Raw genomic sequence first — 25370 nt, forward strand, 5'->3', positions numbered from 1 at the left:
GAATAAATCATATATTATAGTGCATATGCTAAAAGTTAATACATTTATGTTTGTCTGTTTTAAACGTGCATCGTTTTATATTGTACTTACAGGAACCTCTCGACGTGGAGTATAACTTGAACGACGTTAGCAATAAAAATCGAGATTTCAGTAACCCAATGTACGATGCGGTGAATATGGAGAGTGGCACGACGAACGGCACCGGCACCGGCAGTATGTATGAAATGCCGGCGGAAATGAAACCTTCCAGCATACAGCATAAAGAACCGCCGCAGCTACATTTGAAGAGGAGAGAATTAGACCCGACGCCGATCGACTCGGGCAAGGACACTCAACAACTGGTCGAGGAGGACAAGTCCGAGTGCTAGGACTGCAATTCCATTTTAGGAATTTTTCAGATCTGTTGTGCATGCGAACTTGAAATAAGCAAGTTGGATATATTTCACGAGTCTGCGAAGAGAATACATAGAGACACAAACGTAAATTAGTTTACCAGTTTTACGTAACAGTGCGGATCACTTCGTAACTGCTCGTGTATATTATTTATTAAGCGAGATGTTTCTAACGTGTGGGGGATTGATTAAGATTCTGTAATCTAGTGGTCCACAAATATGAAAATATTCGGGATCACGGGATTTCTGAGAAGGAGGGGATATAAATTGTTGTGAAGCGAGAAAGAAAAAGAGAGTCTTAGACGCACGGATTAATAAAAGCTTCGATGATGAAATCCTTTAGATCTTAAAGAAATCTTTCAAATTCGGAGATTTCTGCAGGTTATATTCTATTGTTACTTTTTAATTCAGGACAAAAAAAAATTTAGAAATGTTTCTGTGAATGTTTTTGATAAAAGAAAATACCGCATATTAATCGTAAGTCTGCAATTTCGCATGTCCTTGCATCTAAGAACCTCGCCGTGTTTAGGTTTTTAATTTTCTGCATCCTCCAGACTTATGAGAATCTCCGATCATGGATTCTCATAAATTTCTCAAACCAGGAATTGTGAACTGGTATTGGGATCCTGAAATTTTGGAGAGTAACGAAACGATCGTTATATAACGGTCAGATGAATTAATAGCATCGAGAATAGGGCGAAAGCGAATAAAGCGAATTGCAATAGGCACAGACTGTGTCATTTTTTACTAGGTGTGTGATTTGTAAGTCTTGTAAATATAATTGCTAACAAAGTATAATGTTCATGTTATCCGTGTACCATAAAAGACGCAACACATTCCATTCTTTGTCAAAGTTGCTTAGAGTGTAACGATGACGCGGGACACTTTCAATAGCTAGGATGTGTATGTATATGTGTGTGTATGCGTGCACGTACGCGTGGTGCTCGAATTGGCACGCTCAATGCTTGAATAATCTTTTAAAACATTCTCCGTTTTATCTATACGTTTTTAAAAAATATTTTACAATTTTTATCGGTACGACAGAATTATTATTCTGAAAAGAAAAAATAATTTAATGTTATCTTATTTAAAAAAATTCTTGTTTAACATTTAAAACTGTGAAAAATCGGCAAGCTCACCTGATACTGTACAATTTGAGCACTTGGTGCATGCGTGACATTTATTCTCAACTACGATACGGCAGGATCAACTTTGACTTGGAGATCTATAAATTTCAAAGGTATCGACTAGTACCTTATTTAGCTTAATTCAATCTTTATTATTTCTTTCTTTCCTCTATATATTAGGAAATTTAAAAAAAAATCTATTATTACCTCTATAAATAGTCAGTAATTATGATGAAAGTTTAACGGCAAACAATATTCTAGAGGTTGAATATGATTCTGCTAAAATGGTTGCGAAATTGAATTGCAGTAGTTGAGTATCAATAATGCATGTACGTCCATTTAAAAATCTGTATTTTTAGCGGAGTATTTTTGTAAGGCGTGGCGTTATATAGTTTTTTATGTTGAAAAGTGGCCTTTTTCTTGTTACGATAAGTAGAGGCGCGCGAGCTCTCGGAGGAGCGAGACGGGTGTTTCACACATGAGCGTTATTAAATGTTTATTCTCGTAAATGTTATTACAGAGCACAATCGAATTTTTACAGACGAAAAGGAACACCTCTCGCGCAGTGAGCGTTGTGCTTTCGAAATATTTCGCCCGGCAGATATCATTGTACATTTGTTCTAGATTATGTGAGGCATGTCTCCTGCAAAAGATGGCTGAATTAAAAAGAATCGACGATAATCTAGTAAAGTCAATTTATACATACAACACGATGCAACCATTACATTTAATTCTTAAACCCTTTTTTCTTTTTTTTAATCTCGAGAACATTTCAATACAGCTTTAGAACGAGGTGTCTTTTTAATTCTGTAAATATTAGATGGAGTTTGAATATATACAGATTCTATTTTCAAATGAAATTGTAAAATAATCCAATCTGTAAGGCCAAGGATAATTTATGTCTTTATGAAACGAAAGATCAACGTAATCACGTTGTATATACACCTTTCGCGAGAATCAAGGGAGGAGAATTATCAACGCTGACCCTCCACCCAGATTATTATACATAAAAGAGTATATAAATAAATAAATAAATATATATTTTTTTGTTGCAATCGACTTTGACCTGGGCAGGGCTCCAGTCGTTCTAATATTAATTAATACGATATATCAGTATTTTGTGTATTTTTTTATCGAGTTGACAGAATAACAATTGTTAATATATTGTGCAAAAATATCGAACAGATACCGTCCACGAATAAATTGTAAAGTTGACAATCCAGTTTTCCCTGTGCCTATGCAATATTAAATGCACACATGTTGCGCGCCCTTTATGTCCAACAATTGTGCGCTATAAATTGATTTTCTTACGAAAAGACCATTTCATTCCTCTCCTATTTTCTACATTGCCGATATTTTTCTCTATCGACTTACTTTGATTATAATTTTGATATTTTATTCGACATACGAGAAGTCACGTTTTTAAATTACTAGAAGAAACCACGCGCGCGTTATTTTTTAATTAAGAAACCCCAATTACTAACTACGAAAAAAAAAAACAAAATTATGCGACTTACCAATCTGCATGAACTTGGCGGACCTGCTCCTCCTCTCAGACGTGTCAAGTCATCCTTAGATTTAACTTCTGAAACTTGCTTATCGTTTCTCCGTCCAAAGTGGACGTCGTCGTGTTGCTCGAAAGTCCTCTCGTTGCGCGCAAAGCAATTGCAATTGCTTTTTACCATCTCCCGACTAATCGTCACTCTGCACTTTTCACGAAACGTTACCTGCGACCGTCTGACCGTGTGATTCTTTCGTAAGCATCGAGTGCAGGGTGTAAGGCAATATATCATGACAGCGTCATATAGCTATACCTAATTAAAAAAAAAAAAAGTAAAGTAAACTCGAATAACAATTCAACCTGTTCTATTTAATTTCTTGAAAATCATATCCAGTCTTTCGATTGTCTGGATATTAATTAACAATGGAATGCGTAACAGTGTAAAATGTGTCACGAAATTTTTACACGTTCAACACGAACTTGTTGCATCGATGACAGACAAAATTAAAAATTTTAATAACCATCACCTAGTATCATTCGAACAGTCTAAACTGTCTAAACCCGACAACGTATAAATATGAATATTATTTATCGCTCGACTTGAGTATGCACCGAGAAGGATCGTTGACTCGTGTCGCTTTGCTCGCTGATCGCCGCACTTGACGTCACGAAAAACTTTCTCTTTGCATTAAACTCGGTCAATGGCGTACGTTATTCAACGAGATTCGACGCAAGATTATGCTTGCAACGTGTAAAGCTTAAAATCAGCAGACTCAGTGTGACTCAGAAACGAACATTCCGTAATACAAATAGTCCGATATGTTTATCCACAACAATCTGTTACAAAATTCGCGACAAAATACACGCGAGTTAAATCGCAAAACCTTCACCGTATATTAATTGATCGCACTCGGAGCTTGCGTTACACTCCAGAAATGTATATTCCAATTTCTCTTCACAGTTTAGCTGGCAGGAAAGGGTTGAAGTTCCAAATCTTATGCACCTCCGTATCGTCGCAAGTGAAAGCTTGGAGCACCTCAGTATCTGCAAAGATAAATTAATTAATTTTTCGTCAATTATTTTTTTAGCTGCAAAAACGACGTACAGAATAATTAAAAATAACATTATTTCGTCGTAATTGATTACGACTGTAACACAATCAGTTTAATATTATTTGCTACTAGACTGCTTTTGGAGAAACAATAAAAAAAAAAAAAAATTGGCTTGGATGCATCAGTTTCGATATAGCATTAGTTTCTGTACAGCGTGGAAGGCTTTTATTCCGTCCAAATTGTATAGTCGTTAGATCGTCAGGGTCAATTTAGAGAGATTTGTTTACTGACTATCAGTACGCAAGTATTCTCGCAGGGGCCCGTCCAGCGTAGCAGCTGGCACCGCCAAGTTCATCCGCGGGTAGAGCACGGTGCCATCCGAAGAGAGGACGTTGCACACGACCATTCCCAGCACGTCGCCGGTTGTTCGGCTGACGATCGGCCCGCCGCTGGTACCGCTTTGGACACAACAGGTCGTCAGAAGCACGCAATTCATCGACTTGGAAACCACGCCAGCGCTGACAGTCGGCCGGATGGACGAAGAGAACGGAAATCCTATGGAGACCACCGGTTCGCCTACGGACACGCGAAATGTACATTAGATCAGTTTTATAAATTGTCCGAAATGACACAATTATACAAACCAATTCTAGGTGTCGTAGGCATTATTAATTCTATCATTATATCTTAAATAAAAATATTTCTTCAAATTAACACTTAATTTTGTTCTTGCCCGTAAGACGGGTGTTTTTTTTTTGAAAATTCTGCGTCACTATTCGCGTAACGCACTCAATAAAACTCTTATAGAATGTGCGACAATAGACTTTTATTGCGACCAAGTAAATGGAATGACTTATGTGTCGGTTTCCAAGTTAGAAGAAGGAGGCCAAATATCAATTTCATCCCCCAACGATGATCAATTGACCCAATTTTTCACAATTATACGCTATTTCTGTCCCGATGGAAGAAGGTCAATGTCCCTGGCGTTAAGACGCCAGGAAACCGTTTAACGCGCTGCTGGATATATCGCTAATTTCCTCTTTATTACGAGAAACCTACAAACGTAAGCTTCAATATACCATTACTCGTTTCAAATACTTAATAACAATTTCAAGCGGTTGGAATTATTACTGGCTAATGCGTCGCTTCCCATAATTTTTGATAAAAAAAAAAAAAAAAAAAAAATACAATGTAATGAAATGTTTTACCTTTTAAAATCGGAGCGCGAGAGAATTGTACAGGTCTTAAAGAAAAATCCACGTCTTGTGGATTTACTCTCAATACGGCGACATCATAGAGTTGATTTTTTGAAGTTTTGTACAATAATTTAGCTTCGACACGTGAATTAAGCTTGTTCGGTTTCATCACGATCGATATCTCCCTTTCTGGTGCCTGTAAATTTTAATTTGCTATTAATTACGTTAAGTATTTTTGCATTTCGTGCCTAACTACACTTTTCTTGTGTATTTTTTTTTATTTCCTTTATATAGATACGAAACTATTTCTTTTTATATCTCAAAAAAAATTATTATAAGTTTTACCTCCGCAACGACGTGTGAGCATGTTAGGAATGTGCCGGTGGGCTTATGCACCAGGATACCAGTACCCCAATTAATTCCACATCTAACGAGCACGACGCCTTTATCTAACGCTGCTGCTGCTGCAAAAAAAAAAATTAATAATAATGTAAAGACTTTGTGTGTGCTCACATAACGCAATAACGTATTACCGCGTATCGACCTACCTTCTGTATCTTCACACTCTTTGATAGAGGGATAAAGAGGACTTTTCTTCTGTAAAACGTTCTCCACACATGACGTAAGATTGGCGAAAAATGTATAATCCACCCGTTCTCCACGACACCAGCTCAATGGCGCGACCACCATTCCGCTGATATTTCTGCGTTCGCTAAAAAAAAAAAAAAAAATAATATAATACTCGATATGGAAACGATTTTACATACAATAAATAATTTATTATTAAATTAATTTATTAAAAATATAACGATGATTTACGATCAATAAAGGCATTGAGTTTTAAAAATCGATTAATTACCTGAATAGATAGTTCGATGGAGTGAGGTAAACGGGACCACCCTCGCTGCCGGGAAACGCGTATGCGTCTGTCATGATAACGCAGCCCTCTTCGCCGACGATGTTACTGATAACACCGCGCGCGATCGAGCCGATGAACGCGGGATTGCCGAAGGGTGTTGACTCGATCTCCACGGATAATCCGCGGACAAGATTCCGCGGAGCTTGGTCCAGCAGATGAGATAAAGTTTGCTCGATCGACGTCTCCACGTTTGACTTGGAATCGTAGACGCGAACGAGCAGGAAAAGTGACCGCAGCGATCCGTCCAATTTAGAGGACTTGGGAAAGCTCCACGTCTCGAAGAACTCGTCGAAGGTTTTCTTTAAAAGTGAGCATCTCCAGGCAGCTACGATTTCACCCCGATCTTCCTTAATCGATCGAAGATCGTCGCCGCTCGCTAGATCCCGGTAGACAAAAAATTTCAATTCGCTCCTGAGTTCTTTCGGGACCTCCGTGAGCTCTCTCGGTATTACGCTCGTAACAAAGTTCGATATTGCGTAGGATTTGTCGGCAATTGAGCTCAACGCGGCACCGTGCGTCAGTACCCAATTCGTCGAGATCGAAATACCGGAGCATCCTTGCGACGAAATCAACGGATCCTTGACGTCAGTTAACGAGTGCAGCAAAAGTGCGCTGCTTGGAGCGTTCATTTTTTTTTTTTCTTTCAACAATCCTGCAAATAAAAAAAAATGCTGTAGTCTAAATTTTTCAATATTTGAGACAGAAAAAAAAAAAAGAAAAAGAAAGACAAGCGTCTTTAAAAAAAAGGTAGACTATTTTTAAATGTACTTTTACATTCAAATATAATATTTAATTTCTTTTTTGTCTATAGAATTTTGAATCTCGTCGACTTTTAGAACTCGTTATCCCGTTAAATAAATTTCGAGTTTTTTTTTCCGCGTGGTCTATTAGGACACGGCTGGTTGCACTTGTTGGCGGCCTAAGAGCGTTTTGTAACACAGAGATATTGAGTGATCAAACATTGGGATACTCTCGCAAGGGATATAGCTGCCACATTCGTCGCGCGATTCAACGGTAAAAGGGTTAATTGTCGCGAGCGCGGCACCGTGAAATCGTGATACCAAACTCGATAAAGAGGACTGATGGAAAGAAGAGAAGGGAAAAAAAAAAGGGCTGCGCCGACCGGGTAATCGTGCGCGATGAACCAAAAAGAACAAGATCAGAAGTGGAGGAGCAGCGTAGTCGGGAAAGACTTGTACATCTGCGTCGCTCGCGAGCTAGGAAATCCCTTTGCAAATACCGTATAATTATCGCCGCATACCTAAATGATAACGCAAACGGCTCCGAGAAAAAGCCGACTCTCTAGGTTCTTAGTCTTACGACGTATAGAGTTCCAAGGTGGAATTCTAAAAGTATCGAGGAAAATCACGACTTACGATTAGCTCAGATTGGTTTACGAGCTGGTGACATTTTCTTTATTATCCAATCGTTTTACTATCGTTGTCGTATTATTTTATAATTTATTACTGGAATATTACCGGCGCAATATTTTATTAATAATTCTTAATAAGACGCTTTGTAACAAGTACTTAATAAAATCGTGTCCCGTTCAGCCCTCACGAGAATATTTTGAATTATCTGATTTTAAAGAGAAGTGTCTCACAGTGTCAAGAATCATGCGGCTCATTAAGCTTTAGTGATCCGTCGCATTTTTGCGCGATCCAGGAAAGTCTTTTTCTAGAATGGCACAAAAGCGCTAAAAATTATTGTGATTAAAAGAAAAGGAAATAAAAAAAAAAAAAAAAAAAAAAGGAGAGACTGACGCAAAAAGTAGGAAAAAAAACCCGAGGGCCGGGATCACATAAAATACGTCACACGTTTTGCCGTAAACGTGTGACGTATTAGAAGGTCCGGTTTTCTCGAAACTGCTACGTGGAGAACTGGTTTGACGGCACGTGTCACGAAAACGAGAAAAAGATCTAAGAACGGAGCGGGAAGGGCGCCCAAAAATAAACGTGGACAGACAGAACCCGCAGATGTCTGAGGAGCCCATGACGAGATGATGACATATAACTCATGCATGGGATAGAGTCGGCGCGTAAAAAGAGGCACGACAATTATAGACGTCTAGAATGTCTAGATGAAAGGATTCTGCGGGGAAACAAAAAAAAAAGAAAAAAAAAGCCGCTCGCGCGCGAACTGCGTCAACACGCTATCTCAGGCTGACTCGTGTCTCTTTTTCTTCTTCTAAGCTTTGATCCAAGTACTAATAGCGGTCCTAACAGGCTATCCAGGTAACGCCGAGCGAAAATCTCAAGGTAAAACGTGGTCGAAATCGTAAAACAAGCTTGAAAAAAAAACATTCTTATCGCGTCAATAAAATTCGAGATCGGAACGTAAATGTAATTGTCTAGTTCTTTCGTATGGTTCTTTCTTCCTCTCTTTTTCTTTTTTTTTTTTTATCCGACCTTATCTTTCACCCGGTAAATCGAATTAAAAACTGGCGCCGCGCAAAAGTATTTAAACCCAAGCTCTTGCCCGCTACGAAATTCACGATCTCTCTTCGAATTTCTCTGGTGCTTTCCGATCGACTTTTGTGTTTTCTTCTTCTTGCTTCCTCCCGCTTCTGACAATGATAGCCGTGCGACCAGCTTACCAGTTTGCCGGCCAATCTTCAATGAAGGTTGCCGACCATCCCTCCCGTGTTTCTTCCTCTTCTGCCGACGTTCGTGTATCAACTACTCTTGCATACGAGATGCATACACGCGAGCGTAAATTTGTATCGCCGGCTAACGCGTGGAGTGATGTAAGGTTCGTTGTGGAGTACAGTATCTTACCAAAAACTTCACGCAGCAACATAACACAAAATGCAATTAAAAACAAAAGAAAAAAAAATTAAAATACATGCGTACGTTATTATCGTATGGTATATTGTTTGCCATCTATTCTTCGATACCTAATCTGAAATTATAGCTCCAATTAGAAAGGCGAAAACAAGATTTGATTTATGAAATAGCCGGGGCCGTCTCTCGCCCACAATAATTCTCACCGAGTTAGCTCGTTGAGCGTTATCTGCAACCTGAACGGGTTGAACAAAATGACGATAACAAACCGGATAGCCTAATGGACGCATCAGTTGACCACTTCGTTTTGCCGCATGTGTTTCTCCGAAGGCCTCGAAAAAGACCACGCGCCACTTACGGGATTCATTTATAATACGGAGAAACATTAGATAAACGTCTAATTAACGCTCGCGTACTAATTTTACTACTACGATTCCCTCGTTCGCGTAAAATATCGCCGCGATTAAGCGTACGGGAGCTTCGGCGTAAGCGTCGAAAAGAAAGCAAACGTATTTGAGACTAGAGAAGTGGAAGAAATAGCAAGATTTATTCATAAAAGGTGCCTCGGCTGTAAAAACGCGAAAAAAAATCGAAGGCAACGCACGTAATCGTACGCTTCTTCGCGAAAGACTTGAATTTCTTATCGAGGCACAATCGACATCTACGGAGTAGAGAGACGCTTCTGAAAATTCAACCGGCCTAGCGATAACGCTGGAAATAACGAAGCAGGGTTCGAGCGTACAGTTGCGTCTTTATTCCGAAAAAAAAAAAAAAAGAAATGTCAACTATGGATCGACAAAGAGGGGCTAAAAAGTTAAATAAAAAATTGAATAAAATTTGTAAAAATGTACGGGTTTGTCGACGGAGCTTAGGATGCGCAACGACGTAATGAGCAGCACGCCCAGGCTCGGGTGCATCGTCACTGCGATACGACTTTTCCTCCTCGCCCCCTCGAGCCACGCGAGTCTTTTGTACGTGTATTTAAACGCACGGGAGAGGACACGTCCTCGCCGCGCCTGTCCGATAACTGACCGGTTCTACTGCGAGCGGCGAGATGCGGCGCACCCCGCCGCTATCTAATTTTCTGCTCGTGACTTAGATCGAATAACGATGGTCTTCCGTGCCGTTTAAGTCGCGAACCGGCCCTCGCCCCGCTCGCGGCGCACGTTCAATTACTGAAACATCGCGGGGATAATCGGATTTCGCGAACACCGCCGTGGAAAATTGCATGCAAACCGGCGGGCGGGTACGGAGGAGCCCAAGCATTCGCGCGCGCACCTCCGGCGTTTCGCAATTTATGCGATAATTAATAAGTACCCGGCCGCGCGCGGATCGACCGCCGGATGGCCGCCGGCGGCGGTCGTTCGGACACGATTTTTCTTCCGCGGTAGGAATCTCTCAAGTCCACGGTGGGCTTTCGAGGCGCTGGATTTTTTTTTTTTCTTTTTTTTTTCCCTCCTGCGATGCGCACCGATGCGATAATTAAAGATAACGCGATCGCGAGACCCTATCGGTGGGTCCGATCGAACGAGTCACCCGCTTAGGTAATTGAATACTGCACACAATGTTCTCCCACGAGCAACGAAATATAAATCGGATAATGCACGCGGGTTAGCGGAATTTATAGTAAATTTCCACTCGAATCGGCATTTAATATTCGCGCGGTCAACGGCGATCGAAAAAGATGTATCTCGTCTCTACCATAAAAGAGCACGCCTGTATGTGTCTATATAAAGTATACGACGTGCCAAGGTCGTCGCCGGTTCGGCCCAAGGCCATTCCTGGCACGGCCGTGTCCAGAGAGCACGTAGGACGCGCTAACTCGACGATCATCGGCATCGGGCCGCTGGTTTTCTTCCCATCGCCCGGGGAGGGGTATATCGGCTTCCTTTCACGGTGAACGAAAAATCGGCCCCCTCGTTCGGGATGGGAAATCGCCGGCGTCGGCAAAAGGAAGAAGTTACACGCGGGAGAAGCCGCTCGGGGCGTGTCCAGCTAGTAAGCTGGACTAGTTTTTGCTCGAGTCTTGCACCGGTAGACCGCTTGGCACCTCGCAACGTACGGTGCATCGCGCAGCTCGTTATCGCGCTGGCTGGAACGCGATCCTCGCCGGCGACTCGCTCGTTTCCCGGCCGCGAGGACGACTGCATTCTTCAAATAGGAAGATTTCGGGGGGAGGAAGCCGCGGACCCTTCGAAATTTCTTTTTATAATATTGAACATTTTAAATTATTAATTATTCGACCGTATCGTTTTTTTTTTAATATTTTTTTTTTATTTTTCTTGAAACAAATTAATTTCAGAGCCTTGATTCGCAAGGATGAAATGTACTCGCCTTCGGCGAGGTCTATAAATAGCCCGCGTGTGTCGTCGAACGTTTCCTTACGGGGCGAAAGCCGCTTCTCTGTTCCCTCTTTGTTTTTTCACCCGGGGGTTTCCAGCGCGCCTCCGCGTAATTCCGACGACAGTTTCGTAATTCAATTAACAATTTCACCCGGTCGCTCGCGAACGGAAAGCGAGCCGGCAAGTGTGCCCCGATCGACGAGCGAACGTTCCCAGGTATATACACGTATGTGCGTATAAATATGTTCGCGAGCGGCCACTGAGAAGTTGCCGTACATTCGATGGAAAGTTTAAGCGACAATTTAACGAATGCCCGATCCAGCGTGAAAGTACACGAGATTATTTCTCGTGCAGAAGAGGAGGGTTCGCGTCGACTCCTCGATAGGGAAAATAAATGACGATATCAATTTCAGAAATCCGAAGCTTATTGTGAACCTCCAGTTGCGCATAAAAAAAAAAAACAAATTTCTCTGGCAAAAGTCTAAGTTTAAATATATTAAATGAAGCACGCATAAACGCTTCTGCGGTGCGCGATGCAGTAAAGTTTGTCTCGTATATTCGCAATTCGAGCCGAGAAACGAGAAAAGAAGAAGAAAAGGACAAGACTCGCCCTTGTGCTTTGGCCCTCGATATCGGCCCTCCGTTTAACACACTGCGCAGCATCGCATTGTGGACCCACGATAATAGGCTATTGTTTCAAAGAATCAAGAGGAAGGCTATCCACGCCGACTAGCGCGGGTTCAATAAAGTATTGTTCCGTTTCTTTTTTAAGGGTTTTTTTTTTCCTGCATTCGTCGTTCTCCAGAGAATTCGCAGTCATCGATACAGTACCGAAATCCACGACTCGGTTGATCGTCAACGCGTACGGAATACCTCTCCGGTAATTAATAATTATTAATAACTTGGTCGTCGACTCGTCGCGAAACGAACAAGTCGTCGAGTGTCATAGTTCCACGAAGGTAAAGGGATGATTCGACGTTGACCCTCCCGTGATATCAGGAGGCCTTGATTACGTCAGGTGTCGAAACTGGCGAATGCAGCAAGAGGAGATCTTCACCCAAACCAGCTGGTGGGTGTTAGAACGTATCTACGGTGCACGCTCTGCGTCGGGGCTCGCAACAAGATTTACAGGTGCGAGAGAGGTGAGAATGCGGCGGGAGGACTCTCGTTTATCTTACCGAGAAATCGTCCTCGCTCTTGCCGCGGCATCTTAACGAACGGAAAACGAGCGATGAGAAAAGATGGGAAAGAGAGAGAGAGAAGAGTAGAAACCGAAGAGAGCCATTTCGAAGTCGCTTCAAAGTGCAACCGGTTGTTTTTACTTCGCGAGCTACCTTCCTCCAATCGGAATATTCCTCCTTTTTTTTATTTACATATTAATATAAATTGCATATCGTTAAAAGGACATTCAGATCTGTCAAGTTATTTAAAATTATCTTTAGTATTCAAGCTCAACGAAATTTATATCTCCGATCTCTCGAAAGAGTATGCCGACGAGGGGGTGCACGGGAAACTTTTGCAAAAAGAGTAAAGAACAGAAGAGAGGAAAAAAATATTTAAAAAAATAAAAAAAAAGAGAGACCGAATCAAGAAGGAGGAAGAATATTGCAAAGAGGAGAAGTAAAAAAAAAAGCAAGGAAGACAAAACGAGAGGAGAGATGATAAAAAGACAGAGTAAGAAAAGAGAGAGGGAATTGAAAGGGGAGGGAGGACGAAGTTGAAGCAAATAAAACGAGGAAGATGAAGTGTGTGTACGCGCGCGATGGCAGACGTGGAGGGAAGAGGAGGTAGAAGTGCGTAACCAGAGCGAGGGGAAGAGAGAGAAGAGGGGAAGGAGAGAGGAAGAGAGATATACGGGGAGAGAGAGGAGAGAAAAAGAGAGGAGAGAGGGAGAGAGTAGAACGTAGCTCGGGCTAGTCGCCTAGACAGCGTGGCAGCGGCGGCAGAAATCAAATAAAACGAAAGCCCGTTCGCGTACGCGCATGCATGTATAAGCTGTGCAGCGCCTGCCAGCTGCGGGTCTTTTCTTTCCTGATCTCGGTGGGTCTCGACGATGACGTACGCGCCACGTCGTTCGCCGCGAACGATGTCTTGGCTGATTCGCGAAACGTCTCTCGTCACCGTAAACAATGTAACTCGCAATTACGCTTTATGTCCCTCATCAGAGAGATGCGCCCTAGGTTCATTCTAGGAGTTGGAGACACGATGTGTGATCTTCCGAAAGAGAATTAGTCCCTTTTTTTTTTTTTTTTCCCTGAAGTTTCTCCGTTACGTTCGGCGTTAACGTTGAAGTCTGATCGCGACCAAGACTCGGTTAATTCATTTAATTCAGAGCTAAAACTGCGCCCGGCAACATCAAAGTATTGACGTTTGCGAAGATCGTTCGCGTCCGATAGCAGTGGTCGCATGCTAGCGGCAGCGTCGTTGTGCCACTTAGCGATCGGTTAGTTGGTTTGCGATAGGATTAGCGTAACTCGTTCCTCATAAAATTCTCGGCGATAAATAACGCCTGCTTTTTTTTTTTTTTTTGCGGCGTTAGCTACAAGGTAAAATAAATAGTTGGAGCGTTCATCATTGAACGCAGAAGAAGCGTCTTGCGCCGAGGATGGTCGTTTCGACGTTCTCTTGATATTTTGGTCGGCGATTGGCAGCGATCCCGGGGATTTCTATATCGTGGCGCGGAATACGAGCGACTCGTCACGTCCTTAGCGTTCGTTGCGCGAGCGGAATTTCAACTTCGCTCGCGTGTTTATCGAATTTATCCAAGTGCGTGGCGTGTACGCTTGCGCTTCGGCGAGTGAATGGAAATTAAACCGTGTTCTTTCCCGACGTAACGCGCCGAGAGATTCGTATCGCCGCGCATAACTCGCCTGCTCGGGCGCGTTTCTAAAAGCTTCCCATATGGCAGCTATCGTTCCGGTGTAACCGCACCACCGGGGGGACGAAGGGGGAGAGGACTTTCATTTACCATAATGAGATATATAGAGGAACGGCCGCGGGATCGATCTATATATAGCTCGCCGAGTAATTTTCATCGCGAGGAATGCGCCGCGCGCTCGCGCGGCGTTTCTTTTACGGTCAAATTAACGCGCGATCTCCGGTCACCGATCGAGATCGAGTTCGGGTCCCCGGGTGAAAAAATAACGGAAAGAGATTCTCCGCGAGATATAGGCGCGAAGAATAGCGCGCCCGGACAGCTCACCGAGGCGAGAATTGAAAGATAACGCGCGAAGGAAGTAAGCGCGGTTCTTAATATTTGCAGAATCTCGGAGAGCTCGGCTGGATTTCTACTTTGCGCGAGGCAAATATTTAACAAATGTAACCAGCGATTAGAGAGTTCACTTCCGGTTGTGTTGCGCGCGGATCGCGAATAACGTCGCGATCGACCTGCGTCGCGAACGGCGCAAAAACACTTGGCACCGGGTGCGGCCGTGCTGCTTGCAGAGAGTGGTGTACCCCGGGGTACTCGCGGCCGAGAAGCGGCACAGAAGCCGACGGAACACGCGGGGAACACGCCAGGAATTAGAAAGGCTTTCCGTGCGATGAATTTATGCAACGCGCGGGCCTGGAATCGCGGCTGCCTCGCGCGAAAACCCGCGATTTCACCGCGCGCGCACGCAGGAAACACACCCGATTTCAAGACGAATTTTTCTCTGGCGAATATGTTGTGGAATCGGCGGGGATACCACGCGAATGTGAGGGCATTCGACGCCGGTTGCTGCATTTTTTATCGCGGCACGCATTCGCTGCCCTTAAAACTTCAGAAAATAATTAATTTACATTTATCTTTTTTTTTTTTCCACAATTAAGTACGGCAAATTAATTGTTTTTTTTTAGATAAGTAAATGACAGAATTTTTATCTCAAGCTAATTGTAATAGACTAGCAAATTTGTTTTTCAGTGTCTGGTAGATTTTGCAGAATTATATATTATCCTTTACTTGCTGTCGCGATCCGCGAAAATAACGTCTCGCGTTAGACTTGGAGGAACGAGCTTGGAATCTCCGCTGCTTTAGGAGGAAAAAGAATAACCAGACGGTATTATGTGCCGTACCGCGCAAAGTCCACAGTTATTTCTGCACTTACCGGGCCAGTGCTAATTCGTGCAACTTTTATCTTCTCGTTTCGATTGAACCGAATTAACACGTTCGAGCTTCGTGTGTCATTATATCAATGAACGCGGGGTATATATGTTCTCTAATCCCGAGAACGTGTGTGGGTCGTCTCACGGGACGGGAAATTGGAAAATTGCAGTAAAATCGGGCCGTTTTTGCGAAGATCCGAAGTACGTTTCGCGCAAAAGTCGTTTACGTCATGTGATTAGTCATACAAGAACAGCGCATCCTTTTCATCTGTCGATCGCTCGGGACTTTTTGCCAATCGCGTGATAGAGATTAGTTTGTGGAAACCTGCATTCCTTAAGAAGGGTCGGCTGTATCATTAATCTCATTATGACATCGTTGTAAAATTGCCGGGAAACACGTTTTTCGCAGCTTACGTACGAGCAAGTTTTCCGCCCGGAAGAAGCGAGCTTAAGAAACTAGTTGGACATTCTCGGGTGATAAAGCATGATCGTTATCGCGAAACTGTCGCAGCTATCATAAAATTCACGAATCTTTTTAATTATCCTACGTGCTTTGCCAGATAATGTCGGATAGTAAGTTCGTGGTCGATTTGTTAATTTGGACTTTTGTTGCGGAACATTTGAAGCCCTCAAACTCACCTCGCGTATACACGTTTCATTTTTAAAAATAGCATAATGACAGCGCTACATGTGTCAGAGGGTGAATAAAATTAATTTGCCAGATTTGAAGGAACATGCGCCATACAATTTACGTCGAATAGACGAATGTATCGCTCACGTCGTGTAACTAATAAAAATGAACTCCGATTACAGGACAGGGCGTCGCAGGGTACTAAAGAAAAAAGGGGAGAAAAAAAATCGTATATCTGCTACATGCGTGATTGACCAAAAAAAAAATATATATATATATATATATATGTACACACCCACACACACACACACACACATATCTATTTATATATTCTTTGAAAAAGTATATTACCTTACGGTGTAAAAAAAAAATAGTCGAGCCGGGGAAATGACACTTGCAACGCAAGCTGGATGTTAAAAATCCCTTTGTGTCATTTGACGTCAATCTCAAAGCTTGTTCGACGAAAAATTCGGATGGGAAAATCCATTGGCGAGTATTTCGAATGACGCGGACATGCGTCGTCTTCGCGCAATACCGACACGTGGACGGAGATACAATTTTGCACCGAAGGCATCGGCGGTTGGTCTCCACGTGCGCCCTAAAATTGTCGCTGATTATCCGCTTCTGTGTACATAAAGCTAATATCCACCCACACCATGGCGCGCCGCGGCATTAAGGGATCATCGCGAGTAAATAAAGTAAACAGAGGAAGGACGGAATGAACGTACCACGTTTCCCTGGCGGAGTGGAATACCCTTAGAACGGGTGGCGCGCGCGAGAGAGGGAGGGTTGAAACGAGATCAAGAGGCTCGCCCTCGGCGAACATGAGAAAAAGTAGACGGCGGTTACTCATTACTCGGAAGATTGCAGACTCTATTTCTGTCTGGATCGTACAATTGGGGCATCTTCGTGGCGCGGCGATAGTAATAGCGGCACCGGCCATGGATACGCGAGGGCGGCGATAACGCGATCGTTGAGGATCCGCGCGCGGGGGCGATGACGGGGGTACAAACGCCGTGGCGGACACCCCGTAGAGCGGTGTATATTAGACGGGATGCGTCGCGACGCAAGGACCAGAAGAACGTCAGACACGATCGAGGGATCTGCTCGAGGAGAGCATCGTCGTTCATCACCATCGGAAGCAGTATTCGGAAGGATTAAAACGCGGTACGTGCTTTAACAATCTGTGTCGTGGTGTTGTAACACACGCTATGTGGACGATCGATCGATGAATTGTTTCAAGTCGATTTTTCCCTTATTTTTTTTTTTACGCTATGACAATATTATTTCCATTACAAAACAAAATTTTCCGATACGGCATCGGAAAATACTAGTTTTAAAGTAAAATATTACCGTAAAATTAAAATTAAAACTCGATCTTCCGCTAGCTCGAGAAATAAAATTATTCCTTATTATACAAACCTAAAATTAAAAAATAATATCGCGAATGTACGTCTGTTAGATGTTCTTTGCGAGAAAAAAAGAAAAAAAAACAAAATTATCGTGTCGTAAACATTCGAGTGATTTACATCCCTTGATTTTAATTGACAGCCCCGCTTGCCTCTTTTAGCATTTAGAAATTCAATACTACTACTTTGATACTTGCATAAACGATTTCGCCGTCGGGTAAGAGACTAATTTATGGCAGTATTGTGCTGTAGAATTTAAAATTATGTCTACACGGTCGTTCTTAGTTGCACACGACTACCCGGGCTAAGTAGATCTTTCCACGTGGCTCGTGAATCGCTAAACGTAGACGATCTCGCGGCTTGAATACTTGAAATGAGAAACGGTCCATTAAGTCAATCGAGAAAACCACCTCTGATTTTCTTCGGATGGCGGCACCGTTATTTAAGTAAACGAAACGAGGGAAAAAGGCCGCTCGCGCAGCCTCTTCCGCGGCTGGATAAATTACTCTCGCAGATTCGATCGCGAGACGCGACTGCATAAACAATTCAGGTCACACGCGTTGAGCGCGATGCGCTTAGCGTGCGTTACTTAACTGCGCGAACCGCTCGTCGTACTCATTATGAATAAAAAAGAAAAGAAAAGAAAAGAAAAAAAAAAGGAAGCTGTTACGGACGCGCACGTCCGTACGTCAGCGTTTTATTAATGATTTCTGCCGGTCGAGCTTTCCGGTAACGAGCGTTACGAAACCGGTCGCGCGCGTGCCGATGAGAAACTGAATCACGAGGAACCGATAATAATCCGATGCGATCGTCGACTCGCGTGACTTTTGTACTTTTTATTTTTTTTATTCCCCTCCGCGCGCGACGCGTCATCGCCAACGCGGTTCGTGTGTACGCGCGGCGTATTGGTGCGTAAAAATAGAAAAAAGAAAAAAATAAAATAAAATAAAATAAAAAATAAAAAAAATGCAGATAATTTGCACGACCTACTTGCGCGAGGTGTCGTTTCGTCGAGATAAAGTAAGAAGATTCGAAGCAAAAAATTGAACGGCGTAATTAACGAACCGCATACTTTTGCAAGCTCGCAACAATTATCTCGCTCGAAGCTGTACGCTACAATTAGCACTTCTTTTTTTTTCTTTCTTTCTTTCTTCTTAATTATATGTAAATAATGCGACGACGTGTAATGAATATGGAAGTTGAGACGTACCCATTACCATTCACTCACGTCGCGCTTTGCACAATGCGCACCAAGTGTCTGATAAACACGCGCTGCACTTTGCATCAGAACTTTCGACATCTTCATCGGAGATAAGATCTCTGAAACGATGTTAACGCACTTGTGATAACGAATCGTTGATCTTATCGCGCGCGAGAAGCACATGAATGCAAAATAAGAAATAAAGAGAGAAAAAAATATTTAAAAAAAATTAATAAAAACAAAAAATAAATGTGTCATTAACGCACATTTTCATATGTGTGATTTCTCACGAGACGTCTTATTCTTGTATTACATCGTGCCTCGACCCTTCTCGGGAGAAGAGTTGCATATTTACCGCAGCTTTCGAAGAATCGTTTGAGCGCGAGCGCGGCGGCTGAATTGGTCGGCCGCGATTTAAGCGAACCGCAAACTAGTGGCAAGGAGAAAATGAAACCGCGCGATTCCATTGTCGCTCGCTCGCTCGCTCGCTCGTCCGTTCGGATGATGTGGCCAACGGAATGAGATCGCGTCGACGACGGGCGAGAGAGAATCGCGCGATCGCCTTTAAACTCGTCGCGAGCATGTCTTCCGGCATAAGCGTACGCGAGGAGGGACCCGACGAGTCATCCCCTACGATCCTCTTCAAGCCCAGCTAACATCGCTCGGCTGGAAAGCTCGAGCTTTCAAGCACCGCTCGAAATTGGAAAAACAAAAAAAACTTCGATCCGGTAACGAAAGAAATAATTACAATTTTTTTCAAAAACAGTACAAAAAAAAAAAAAAGACGTATGTGAGCGCCGATGTCAGTTAAGTCTCTCGGTGCGTCCAACTGTCTGCCCGAAGAGCTCCGGCTTGCCTAATTGTCCCTTTAATTCTCCTCAATTGCTTCTTGGCACGGTCGCGCGTGAACGATACCGCGAGGAATCCGACGAAAGGCTACGCAGCTCGCTTAAATCGCGCAAGACCGTGGTCTTGATTTCCTTTTTTTTTTTTTTTATCTTTCCCATCGTTTCGCAGCAAATTTTTAGAAAAAGAAAAAATTGCAAACAGTAAAATATAGTCAAAGGAAATAATTTTCTTGTCAAGGCGAGAGAAATGGTGCGCGGTTGAACTTTCCTCAAAGAAAATTACAAGACACTTAATAATTCGAGATAAAAAAAAAATTGGAAAATCTTCAAGTGCCCTTAAAACCCTGACGCATGACGGACAGGGTGTAAAAATGGCCAAATTACGATACAAATTTATATGTGTATACATATGTCACGGGTGTAACGTCATACGAAGCACGTGTCGCTTTCGCGGATGTCGTTATCTCGCGTGATGCGCTCGTTGCAACGTTCGAAGCGAGCGCGGTTCTGAATGAAGCGCGCGCGGAACGCGTTAATATGAAACCATGAGACTTTGACTTTGCGAATGCCGATACGACTTGGTCATTGCGTTCCGACGGCGTTGCATCGGTAAATCGTCTCGTTGCATCGGGTTTCACTTGACGCAGTCGAAGAACGAAGCAGCAATTCAATAACAAAATATCACGTTTGTTAAATTTCAAATAAAAAGTAATAATGTTTAATCGTTTCGTTTTTTATATTAAGTACCTACCGCCCCGATTGCTGCGATTTATATTTTGCGTAATATTCATAATTCGAAGGGCCTTTATTATTTTAATTAATTGCCACCGAGTCGGGAGCTATTAATTACGATTGCACGTGCGTGTCGCATCGCACGCACGCGATGCCTGGGTCTCGATTTCGCTCGGTGCAGTCGCGAAACACGCGTCTCCCTCGTCACCGCGACGTCATCCCGACGTGATCTTGACCGGCTGACAGCGGTTCCAACGAATAAAAGATCCGCGATACGAGCGATAAGATGCGGCGTAAGATTCTTCTCGATTCACGAAATATCAGTTCGGATTTGCGAAAGCTCGATCGCGTCGCTGTTGGAATTCGTTACTTGAATAATTGATGTCATCGATTCCACGGAGAGGAATAGAAAGATTTAGCTGACCGTATGCTTCCGAATGGTTCTCGCGTGTTAGGTAAAATTGTCGAAACAGCGAGGCTGTTATCGATATCGGCGCGAATGTTACGTCGTCGTGACATCGACGATTCCCTTTCGTCACCGCGTGCTCTGCTTGTGCTCGCTCAAACTCTCTCACTGTCTTCGAGTTACATCGAGCAGATAATTCTCTTCCGAGTAGTGCTGATCTCGGTGGCGAGACAATCCCGAGATTACGACCTCTCACGCGCAGGTGTTTTGATATAGATATCGACTTACGTTTATTCGAAGCACAAGCGATTGCGTTAAATGCGAAAAAGGAGTTTTTACAAATTTTTTTCTTTTTTTTTCTTTTTTTATCTCTATCAATTCCGTTTGGAAATTAAACCAATTAAAGTTAAAACCGTTAAATTAATTGGAAAAAGGTTTTCGATCAGTGAAACCGTGATTCAATATCCGATACAGCGCTTTTATCTTTGTACGCGAGCTGCACCTGCGTTTCGTTGATACACGGCTCAGGTATCTAAATACCGTTGAGAATTTTATTCTTTCACTTGATTATTTCAATGCCGTACGAATCGTAAACGGAGAAGGAAATTAGTATAGCGGCGCGGTTATATATAATTATCAATCACGATCCCCCGAGGTGAAAGAAATACAAAAGCGCGCAACGATATGGCAGCCCGGCAAACGTAACGATACGTGTGTATCGCATATCTTTTTTATCGCCGATTCCGATAATTTCTTCCGATAAAATTTTTTTTTCCGGATCGCAACTTCCGCTGCGGACCTTACCCGCTTATCGCACGGCGATTCTCGATCCACCGGAAACCGAAACGCGGGCTGCAATTTAGGCTTGTCCCGCCGGCGGATTCATCAATCGCCCGGACCGACAGCTGCGCGGCTCGCGCGAACGGCCACTGATCCAGAAAGCAATCCCGAGAATTCGTTACGGAACTCGAAGGCGAGCTACTTTCCGTTCTCAGGGAGGCTGCCGAGTTATTTATAGCGTCCTACCCGCCGCATAAGCTGCAAAAGGAAATTCTCTCTCGCTCTCCACCTTCGGCATCTCCCGTCCTCGTGCGTACATACGTGCCCGCTACGATCGCAAGTGCGCCTGTGTCTGTCCGCCTTCTCTTCGGCACGGCAAAAGCCCAGAGGAAGAGACCGCTGACGATGCTGGCCGGCGTACGACGCTGAATATATGTACATTCGCGTTTCGCAACCGAGAACCGACCACTGACGAAAAGAAAAGAAAATAAAATAAAAAAAAAAATTAAAGAGACAGAACTCTCTTCTCTTTCCCCTCTCTCCCTTCAAATCCCACCAGTTGAGTTAGGTTACATTTTATCTCATTTATTATTTAAATTTTGTTAAGCTGCTAGAGATTCGAAGCCTATGATACGAGAGACCGATCGATCCGCGAGGAATTATATCGCGAAACTGTCGAGGGGCGGCAGAGAGAACGCGTATTCTCGCGCAGAATAGAAATATTTAACCCAGAAGACCGGTGGAGAGAGGAGGCATCTGGCTGATGTATCTTCCTGTTTCCTAGAAGCGCGCTGAATTGAGCGCGCAAACATTCCCTTTGGGATAAACCATTGATGAATGAATTGCTTGTATCCCGTGCTTGATTCTCGCCGCCTGTCCGTCTCTCTCTCCTTTTCTCGCCACGGGCAGCGCATCTTCCGACTTGCGAGATCATCGTCTGTAATGTATATATGAGTCACTCCCGTACGATAGTTTCCTGCCGATGCTGCGCGTCCAGCAGCCGTTCGTCACGGCAGCGGGCAAGCATCTGCTCCCTTGAATCGTAAAGCTTCGGACTTCCCGGGTTGTAAGAGGAATCAGAAGCACGAAACTCTTTAAACAACGCCGTGCACGCAAACTATTTTCTCGTTATTATTTTAATTTAAGCGAGGGCCTATTTTTCCATTTACCTCGCGAGCGAGACGCCAGGGCTTGGAATAAATCTGCGAAAGCAATTGGGACTTGTCGAAGATTAGATAAATATTATCTAATCGTTGTTAATAAATAATCACTTGGAGTTCCGATTACGTAACTGATTATGCATTCGGAGACTAATAACATCGCGCGGATAAAAATATCGCACTATCACCGAAAGATAAACGTAGAGCCGGCAGTCATTCACCGATATGTATCAGTTCATTCATTGTATTCCACGTGTTTATATCACCGCACGTTCAACTCGCCGAAATTCTATCCCTCTGCGTCAATCTCAGATTTGCTTTTTTATTTTTTATTTTTTTTTTTTTTTTTTTTTTTTTTTTACTTTCTCTCTCTCTCTCTCTCTTGTTTATTTAAACGTCCCTTGAAATGGCTCATGTCGTCAGCGCGACGTACAGGCTTCTGCAATTTTGCGCGAGCACAAACGGATTCAGGCCGGTCGTCTGAATCGCGGAGGCTATTCGCGGAAGCTGGGCCTCTGCCCAGTGAGGAGCGTTAACGTTCCCGTCACGTCGCTCGGCGGGAGGGTCCCCGATTCAACTGTTTAAGTGCCTTGGTACCTACCGAGGGACGCGACCATGCGAGGGGAGGAGAATTCGCAAGCCTAAGCCCGTACACATTCAGGACCCCTACGCGTATGACACGGCGAATAAAGCTGTCAGTAGCGCTCGTCGCGGCCGCCGGGATCTCGTCTGGGCTTCGACATACTCGCGCATTCCGCGACATTATCCAAATCGGTATACCGTGAGTAAGTACGTCTTCCACGTGCCGTTACGCGTCGGCAGAATTACGGCCGCGCGAGAAGTCGAGGTCTTTTGCTAAACGCCGCGAGTTATCGATTGCGCGCGATACGTTTTGGCCTCCGGTGGTCCAGAGTTCGCGGAACCTCTGAAAACCGTCTTCGAAGAACTTTCCCATTAGGGACGCCTTGAATGTAAATCAAACGCGATTAATCGAGTTACATCTATTCGTGAGAACTGTGCCTTTGAAACTAAAGAGAAGAAAAGAAGAAGAGGAAGAAGAAGAAAAAAGAAAAAAAAAAAAAGAGAAAAGAAATCCGCGAACTGAAGATAACGTCAAGTGTCGCCGCATTCTTCGACAACTCTTTGAAATTGTTGAATAAATATTTTCCCCGCAGTGGTGCCTTTCAAGATATCGCGTGTAAGCTAATTGTAAATTCACGTAAAAGACTTTGCGGCCGAGACGTAAATGACGCGCTGCGAATGAGCAAACGAGCAATGCGAAACAAACATTGCGCCTCAACTTTCGGCGAATTAAATTCCTTCCGCGGTACGTGATCCGGTTGCTCGAGAGAGCGATTGCGGGCGCGCTTCGTGGGCGTGAGAAAATCGGTCGGACCGACCGCCGACTGGCACGGATACGAACATTATAACCTATCAGAGAGAGCGAGAGAGAAAGAGAGAGAGCCGTGCGTGGTCCCTGACACGAGAAGGTTCTTCCTATGCGAGGTACTCGGCTGACCATCTCTGGCGCGAAGTGACCAAGCCTCCATTCGCGACAACTCTTTCACTCGCGGAGAAAAACAGTGTCGGCCTGGCGTTAAGTTATTCGTCGCATCTCTGGAAAATTCTGGCTTCTTATTTTTTTCTTTTCTTCTTCTTTTTTTTTTTTTTTTTATGCGGAAGTTAACGTTTGATTGTGAGCTTGGGACTTGATCAACGGGACGGATGAACGCGGCGCCGAAAAGCATGGAGAATGATAAACGCCGGTGCTTCGTGATAACGAGCAGGCGGCCGGTCGCGCGATTTTCCCTCACGTTGGTGAGCAACTCAAGGAATATCATCGCGAGTGGCGAGTTGAAGAGCGAGACATTGTCGAGGAACCAGCGCGTTACGTGACTCTCACGGAAAAATGTATTTGCGATCGTTTGTGAGATTCGAAATGACGAGTTGAGCGCGCTGCGAGATAAACGCGTCGCCGACGAAGCCTCTTCCTCGAACCTGAACGTTCACGACGTCGCCGCGTGGATGTTTCACGGGCTAGATTAGATTATTAAATATTTCGGGGAAAAAGTGAAGTGAAAGAAACCGCGTCGAAGCACGCGGGGACTCGGCCCGGACCTCGTTTCCAAGTTTACAAACGTCTGCGAATTTGGCGGGCTGGCGACGTGCCGTTTCTCGGTCGCGCCTCTCCCTGCTCTCGTTCGCTAACGTATGTGCGATATGATCTCAAATAAGGTAAGCGGATTGCGATTTCGGCTCGACTGCCGTATCATCGGTAAACTTAATCGCCAAAAGGGAAAAGACTCGATAACTTTTATTTTCAATATTTACTTTTATTTTTTTAATTACTTTTTTTTTTAAGTAATTAAAGCAGCATTTAACCAAAAGTGTAGTACGTACGCACCAGAGAAATTTTCGTCTCTCGCATTTGTTCACGACACGACGATATTATCACGATTCTCTCATTTCCGCCGGCACTTCATATTTATATTTTATCGATTCTCAACCTTGCGTCGCCGGAATAAACCCTACGCGCTCGGGTTAACGCGCCGCGGAAGGCCTCGCAAAACGAAAGTAACCGCGCGGCCACGGTAATTCTTCCTTATTGCCGTTATTGACAGCGTGCGTCTGGAGGAGAGGAGATTGGGATTAAGATTCGATCTCTCGCGCCCACGACTAACTTTGCCGCGTGATAATCGGTGGAAACGTGGCATGAATCAGCCGCGACGATAACGGAGTTATTTATGTCGCGCGGTGCAGCGGGTAATACATCACTTAGCGTTAAACAAACTTTAAATTTGCAATTAG

At 43.8% G+C, this 25370-nt stretch overlaps 3 protein-coding genes across 6 annotated transcripts in view; 2 read left to right on the plus strand and 1 right to left on the minus strand.

Annotated features, from left to right (window-relative positions):
• The window catches only part of Mgl (low-density lipoprotein receptor-related protein megalin), a 40798-nt gene extending 38057 nt beyond the window's left edge, over nucleotides 1–2741 (plus strand). The window contains exon 29 of the mRNA XM_070666193.1: nucleotides 93–2741. Coding sequence (XP_070522294.1) covers nucleotides 93–368 — 276 coding nt within the window. The 3' untranslated portion in view covers nucleotides 369–2741. The remainder of the gene's footprint in view (nucleotides 1–92) is intronic.
• A 627-nt stretch (nucleotides 2742–3368) lies between these two features.
• LOC139108126 (peroxisomal leader peptide-processing protease-like) overlaps nucleotides 3369–25370 on the minus strand; it is a 51141-nt gene continuing 29139 nt past the window's right edge. The window contains exons 1-7 of one of the 2 annotated variants that reach the window (XM_070666195.1): nucleotides 8596–8769; nucleotides 6128–6839; nucleotides 5817–5980; nucleotides 5614–5732; nucleotides 5281–5464; nucleotides 4364–4648; nucleotides 3369–4064 (exon numbers count right to left, since the gene is read on the minus strand). In XM_070666195.1, the coding sequence (XP_070522296.1) occupies nucleotides 3976–4064; nucleotides 4364–4648; nucleotides 5281–5464; nucleotides 5614–5732; nucleotides 5817–5980; nucleotides 6128–6816 (1530 nt within the window). In that variant the 5' untranslated portion in view covers nucleotides 6817–6839; nucleotides 8596–8769 and the 3' untranslated portion in view covers nucleotides 3369–3975. Of the gene's footprint in view, nucleotides 4065–4363; nucleotides 4649–5280; nucleotides 5465–5613; nucleotides 5733–5816; nucleotides 5981–6127; nucleotides 6840–8595; nucleotides 8770–25370 lie in introns of those variants that run through there. The other variant, XM_070666194.1, reaches the window with a different exon arrangement.
• The window catches only part of Itp (ion transport peptide), a 34243-nt gene continuing 25906 nt past the window's right edge, over nucleotides 17034–25370 (plus strand). For 2 of the 3 annotated variants that reach the window (XM_070666203.1, XM_070666204.1), the window contains exon 1: nucleotides 24245–24797. In XM_070666203.1, coding sequence (XP_070522304.1) covers nucleotides 24774–24797 — 24 coding nt within the window. In that variant the 5' untranslated portion in view covers nucleotides 24245–24773. Of the gene's footprint in view, nucleotides 17194–24244; nucleotides 24798–25370 lie in introns of those variants that run through there. The other variant, XM_070666205.1, reaches the window with a different exon arrangement.

This window comes from Cardiocondyla obscurior, linkage group LG14 (genome assembly GCF_019399895.1).
Source record: "Cardiocondyla obscurior isolate alpha-2009 linkage group LG14, Cobs3.1, whole genome shotgun sequence".
In the NCBI taxonomy this organism is placed as follows: domain Eukaryota; kingdom Metazoa; phylum Arthropoda; class Insecta; order Hymenoptera; family Formicidae; genus Cardiocondyla; species Cardiocondyla obscurior.